The 6,514-nt window shown below is 43.2% G+C and overlaps 1 protein-coding gene across 3 annotated transcripts; it reads left to right on the forward strand.

Moving 5' to 3' along the window:
- The first annotated feature begins 3,161 nt into the window (after positions 1-3,161).
- On the forward strand, positions 3,162-6,514 carry LOC114786738 (uncharacterized). 3 transcript variants are annotated; one of them, XM_028974133.1, is made up of 5 exons: positions 3,162-3,742; positions 4,572-4,605; positions 5,059-5,154; positions 5,227-5,662; positions 5,941-6,514. In XM_028974133.1, the coding sequence occupies exons 1-4, from the start codon at positions 3,551-3,553 to the stop codon at positions 5,658-5,660; spliced, it is 756 nt and encodes a 251-aa protein (XP_028829966.1). In that variant the 5' UTR covers positions 3,162-3,550; the 3' UTR covers positions 5,661-5,662; positions 5,941-6,514. The 3 variants fall into 3 exon arrangements, with proteins under 3 accessions (XP_028829966.1, XP_028829965.1, XP_028829967.1); XM_028974132.1 differs by having other exon boundaries at positions 5,227-6,514; XM_028974134.1 differs by having other exon boundaries at positions 5,257-6,514.

The raw sequence follows: 6,514 nt of genomic DNA on the forward strand, positions 1-6,514 counted from the left end.
CAAACCCGGACCCTCTCTGCACATCTACATTTGCAGCATTTGGCAGACGATCTTACCCAGAGTAACTTACAACATGCTTTCAGGTTACCATCAGTCTGGTGTATCTGTACATATGTAAGGAGAGGTGACCATCTTGAGTGGGGGGGATCTTGTACAGTAACGGGCCAAAAGTTTGGACACCTTCTCATTCAGTGTGTTTTCTTTATTTTCATGACCATTGGTAGATTCTCACGGAAGGCATCAAAACTATGAATGAACACATGTGGAGTTATGTACTTAACAAAAAAAGGTGAAATAACTGTTTTATATTCTAGTTTCATCAAAATACCTGCCCTTTGCTCTGATTACTGGCACACTCTTGGCATTCTCTCGATGAGCTTCAAGAGGTCGTCACCTGAAATGGTTTTCCAACAGTCTTGAGGGAGTTCCCAGAGGTGTTCAGCACTTGATGGACCCTTTGCCTTCACTCCGCGGTCCAGCTCACCCCAAACCATCTCGATTGGGTTCATCTCCGGTGACTGTGGAGGCCAGGTCTCCACTTTTTGTTAAGAACAAAAGTCCACATGTGTTCATTTCTGGGGCAGTGGTGGCCTAGCGGTTAATAATCAGAAGGTGCCACTGAGCAATGCACCGTCCCCACACACTGCTCCCCGGGCGCCTGTCATGGCTGCCCACTGCTCACTAAGGGTGATGGGTTAAATGCAGAGGACAAATTTCACTGTGTGCACCATGTGCTGTGCTGCTGTGTATCACAATGACAATCACTTCACACTTCATAGATTTGATGCCTTCAGTGAGAATCTACCAATGTAAATGGTTATGAAGATAAAGAAAACACATTGAATGTATGTGTCCGGCCAATGAGAGCAGGAGAGCATTTTCTTGGGATGATTATTTTTATTTTTTATTTTTTAAATAAAGGAATTGATTCAATGAAACAGTTGGCCCACGTTTGCATTATTCTATATCAGAATACATGTTAATCAGTTCAGGTTCACTATAAATACTATCATTCTATCCACTCTGTTTTTCTTTCATAAGTCAGACTGTAAGAAAGTTACAAGTTAGTTTAAGTATTATGTAAAAAGGAAGGTCTTAAGCTGCCATTTGAAAACATGCTGACTGTGCTGTTCTGACCTTGAGTCTAGATTTGTGTACACTGCAGTGTTACTGTTAATGCTAGGTTAACAGGAGTCAGGAGAATAAGGAAACACTTATTTCTAAGATTGTCCATGCTGATGATGCTCAGTGATGAGTCAATTTTTGGGTCGATGGGGCCTGAGGTAGTGGTGGGGCCAGCACTTTACTTTTACGTCTCTGCTGGTATCATTATTGGACTTTGGAGCTCTTCATTCTTAAAAAAAAACCGAAGCAGCAGGAAACAACTGCATTTTACAATTGGTAGAGAAATGTGTGGTGCAATAGTGGCCCACTACCCTAACTAGTACAGCCTGACTGAGTTGAACACTTTATAAACTTGACTGAGTGACTTGATAATTGACACTCTGTCTGGATCAGAAGGCATCAACAGAAGGCCAGAGTGAGCAGATGTGTCTTCAGTTCAGATCAAACACTGAGACTGCGTCTGAGTCCCACAACTGCAGAGCTCTATAAGAGAGAGACCTGCTCCCAGCTGCGACCTTCAGTATTTTGTGCACCAGCAGGGAGCCTGCAGGGGGCATAGCAGATCATCATGTACACACAGCACCACATAATGACAGAAAAACACAGAATTGTTGACATTATTGCAGATTTATTTACATAGGACCGTGTGATATTTCAGTTTTTGATGTTTCTGATTATACTGATTAGTCTTGATTGGGAGAGCCACACCTCTGTCTAAATAAGACCTTACAGCTCACAATGCATGTCAGAGCAAATGAGAATCGTGAGGTCAAAGGAACTGCCTGAAGAGCTCAGAGACAGAACTGTGGCAAGGCACAGATCTGGCCAAAGTTACAAAAAATATATCTGTTTTTATTCTGTCTGAAAGATAAGGGAGGGGATACAGGGATATCCTGAATGAAAAAATTATCCAGGGTGCTGGAGGAATGGCAGAGGATGCCCAAATCCAGGTGTGAAAAAAATTTTGCATCTTTCCCAAAAAGACTGTATTAGATCAAATTGGTGCTTTTACATATTAATGCAAAAAAGGATCTGAATACTTTTTGATGTTTCAGTTTTTCTTTGTAAATACATTTGCAAAAATGTCAATAATTCTGTCTTTTTCTGTAAATATGGGGTGCTGTGTGTACATTAATGAGGGAAAAAAATAAACTTAACATGAATTTAGCAAATGTCTACTTTCCAAACCCCCTGTCTTGATGACACCACACATGATGACAACACACACCTAAATAGCAAAGATCCTAGATATCAGATGGGTTCCCCAGCTCCCCAGTTTTAACATGTTTTAACATGTAAGGTCAGTTTAATTTCTCAATAGGTTTTTATTTATACAGCGCTTTTTATATTGTCCAATGTCACAAAGTGCCTAATAATAGAAACGTGCTCAAGATCCCTAGAAAGCCAGAGGCAACAGTGGATGGGAAGAATCCCATTAGTGTTTACATTTCAGTTTTCATTATACATTATTCATTGTCACTCCATAATTATTGTTACACATAACTGACGAATCCATGTTTTATAACTTATTTCAACTGTACTTAACAAAAAAAAATTTTTTTTTCATCAGTTGAGGCAAAATGGAAGAGTTTTTTTTTTCAATAAAACCCACTGCAAGAAAGTGGGGAAAAGGTTTCAGGGCCACAATGAGAAAATCTTTCTTCTTCTTTTGGCTAATTGTTTACCAACATGAAGTTGGAAATTCTAAGAAGTCAGCAGAACACTCTGGGATGTGAGCGGAGAAAGAGGAAACTGTGGCCACTTTGACGTCACTTGAGCGTATGCTCAAGGAAAAGGTCCGGAAGCATTGAAAAACAACAACATTGTCACCATTCACGCAAAGAATACATGGCAGGCTCCTTCTTTTAAATGAGCATGGCGACGACCCACTTCTAGTAAAACATACAGTACTATCACAGCGGATCGTTTGGCGCTTTGACGGGAAATAAACTGCTTGAGACCGAGGTCAGCCGTGGGCCGAAGCCTGAAGGAGGAGAGGAGGCCTGGAACAGGCCCGGCGTGCCCGTGGCGGCCGGAGAGGGCTGAAGACCCATCCGGCCGCGGCGAAGGCCTTCGCTCTGGCGCTTTATATTCTGTAGCTGTCGTCTCATGTGAAACTTTCCGCTTAGGGAACTCAGTAGGCTGAGAAAACACGTCTTGCTATGACTGTCAGAGTCGACCAGAACAAACCACAGCCTGTAATGTGAAGAACATGATCACTTTTCGCTTTCTTTTTTTTTAAGTAACAGCGTAGTTTTAAGAAACGAGAGGGGGAAAAAAACATGACGTTTCCTCTTTCGGTCGCAGACGACAGGAAAAAGCGAAGAGTGCCGAGTCCTGGTGTTACGTCACCGCGAACCCCGGTCATCCTGGCGAACAGAAGACAGGAAAGAAAGAGAGAGAGAGAGAGAGGGGAAACGCGTAGATGAGCCCGAGGGCGAGATCCGTGTGGGGGCTGAGTCTCGCTTTTAGCTCTGTGGTTCCTGCGTCTCCAGGACCTGCTGAGGAGGACATGGGACACAGAGGAGGTTCTCCCAGGGGGACGCGCCTGGTCGCCGCCTGCGTCCTGCTGGCCGCCTCGAACCTCGCCTGCGTCTGCTGGGTCCTGCTTCTGAAGGTGCGGAGCTGTGCTTCTCTTTCTAAAAAAGACTGGAGACATTTATGCAGGGATATTTGGAAGAGTCCTTCAGACTTCTTCATGCTTTTCTGGGATTGTTGATCCCTTACATTCATATTTACATTTACAGCATTTATCAAATGTCCCTTATCCAGAGCGACTTACAGTCAGTAGTTACAGGGACAGTCCCCCTGGAGACGTTCAGGGTTAAGTGTCTTGCTCAGGGACAGAATGGTAGTAAGTGGGATTTGAACCTGGGTCTTCTGGTTCATAGGCAAGTGTGCTACTACCACCCTGACTTTTTGTAGCATATTGTCGGGATGCATTGATGGATCCCTGGCAACCTTTTTATTACCTTTTGAATAATTTTGTTGGAGTTGAGTGATGGTGTCGCTGCTCTCTTTTTCTTAATTCACCCCCCCACCCCCAAGAAAAATCGATTCAGTAAAGCTGTGAAGTAATGCGCGGGTGACCCCAGGAGACAGCATCCCAGAATAAATGAAGTTCCTGATTCTGTGCAGACCCACTGCCACTGGTGTGTTTTAGACACTTGGCACGGCGCAGGCCTGTCCGCCCGTTCCACAGGTTGCCCAGCACGGCTCAGTCTTCTCTCTTGCTGCCGTGCTCTGGAAGCTTGTAGGCAGTGAGGCTGTGGTGAGGTAGCTGGTTCGGTGGTCTTCCATTGAACTCCGAGCCAGGAGAAAGCAGCAGTTCACACCGGAGACCCCTGCCTTCACGCCGTCTCCATCTTTCTTCTCTTCCTCTTCTGTTACACCAGCCTCACAAAGTTGTGTAAATGTATAAAACATTACAACTCATGTCCCTGCAGGCTAAGTCCAGGACAGACACCGCCTGTCTGAATGGTAAGATGCAAAACTGTATGATTTGATTCCTGTGAATTAATGTGCTTGTAAATTCACACACTTAACCCTGAACATCAAGTTTTGCCCTGACTTTGAGGGCTTTAGATAAATACCAGTCTTTCTCAGTAGTGTTCCTGTTAAGGAACAATGGTTCTAAAACAGTGATGATGTAATAATGAGTTAATTAATTACATTTTTTATAGTTTTTATAGTATAGTTAAAAACACGTATTTTTCAGTTTGCACGTTCCATTAAGGCCAAGTATTAGTTAGTTAAGTGAGTAAAATTGCATGGCATGCCGACAGTAAAGTTCTCCCCAGATCACTGGCAGAAGGTTCTGCTATGAAGGTTCTTGTTCTGGTGATTTGTTTTAAGTGGTGTGGAGAACAGTTTCCTATGATGGTATCATAAGCTTGTGTATTCATATTTCCCACTCATGCATGACACCCACAGGGCTGTGTTCACATGAATTGACCCCAGAGATACTATCTGATATCTTCAGGAACTTCCAAAAAAAAAATTCTTCAAGGGCTCATGGGATTCTGAAAGGTAATTATTTAAACAATTTGAATGAAAAGCTCAGAAATGCAGATTTATGAAATATAGTTTTCTCTTTTGTAGCCTACAATAATACCAACCTTTCGGAACCAGACTTTGGTCCCCTGGCGTGGGAGGAAGAATGGGAGTCGGAGAAAGTTGTGCTGGAGGAGAACGGTGTGTGGATTACGGTGAAGGAGCAGGGCTGGTACCTGGTGTTTGTTCAAGCCACTTTCCAGCTGTGGAAGGGCATGGCTGAGCCTGCAGACCGCATGAACCTACGCCTCCAGGTTGACATCAAGTTCAGAGAGAATTCGCAGGAGCTATTTGCCGCCTTCGAGGACAAAACTCAAATGCTGACCAACGACACCCTGGCTGCTCGGCTAAGTCTTCCTGTGCTGCTGTGGCTGTCTGAGTCAGATGGGCTGCGGGTTCAGGCCAAGCCGAGGAAGCACATCGTCTTCGCCTCATCACCACATTCCACCTTTCTGACCTTATTCAAATACTCTGACAAATAGAGGTACTAAGAACTGCTCCAGTGAAAATTGAGGGTTTAATTGGTTTAATTTTTATTGGAGCCTTGTGATGCACTTTGCCGTGAAAGCTTTACATACAGAATTGTATCTACACTGAGGTTACCAAAATTATCTTTGTAAATATTAAATGTATAAAATCATAACAACACACCCAGTAGAACGTCAAACGTCTGTTTAATCCTGTATGCTATGTAGACTAGAGCTGCAAATCTTGTCAATCCTCTAACTCTTCGTTCTCAATGTCTATTATTTTGGTGCTCAGGCTCTGGTCAGTCAGCAAACATGAACTCCAGGCAGGCAGGGGGCTTCAGGACGAAAAGGTTGGGAACCTATCCTCTAGATTACATCCGTCACATCCGCCTGGTGGACACTTTTCATCCAATTGAACTCAGTAAAGAAGTGAAGAGTGAAATTCAAGCTCCAGAACAGCCCTGGAGTGAGACGTAAATGGTACCATGCCCACTACCAAGTAAAATAAACAGATTATCAGAGCTTTACTGATTGGTTAACTAATGAATATGACACAACCTCTTGGATGAAAATGTCATGGCACATACTGCATGTCTAAAAATGCAATCTTTTATTTATAATTTATTTATTGTCGTTTGGACTTGGGAAGGGATATTTTACAAAGCATCAAAATACAGAGTTAGATGGTGAAAGCCCTGTGCATCATCCACACATTCTGCCGTCTCTAATAACTCTTTGTGTTATTTATTTTGATTTATTTTTTGGCCTAGGGCCAGTTGAATACCAAGCTAGCCATGAAATTCTTAGCTAATGTCCACATCACTTGTGCTGAAAGATACATGCAGAATTGGCGTGGATTAAACATT

The sequence above is a fragment of the Denticeps clupeoides genome, chromosome 3, assembly GCF_900700375.1.
Source record: "Denticeps clupeoides chromosome 3, fDenClu1.1, whole genome shotgun sequence".
In the NCBI taxonomy this organism is placed as follows: Eukaryota; Metazoa; Chordata; class Actinopteri; order Clupeiformes; family Denticipitidae; genus Denticeps; species Denticeps clupeoides.

What these genes read in the sequence shown, in the direction of transcription:
- LOC114786738 (XM_028974132.1), top strand. Translation starts at nt 3,551, where the DNA reads ATGAGCCCGAGGGCGAGATCCGTGTGGGGGCTGAGTCTCGCTTTTAGC. An exon ending in GCTGGGTCCTGCTTCTGAAG is followed by an intron (nt 3,743 to 4,571) that starts GTGCGGAGCTGT and finishes ATGTCCCTGCAG; the next exon opens with GCTAAGTCCAGGACAGACAC. An exon ending in AGACACCGCCTGTCTGAATG is followed by an intron (nt 4,606 to 5,058) that starts GTAAGATGCAAA and finishes TGACACCCACAG; the next exon opens with GGCTGTGTTCACATGAATTG.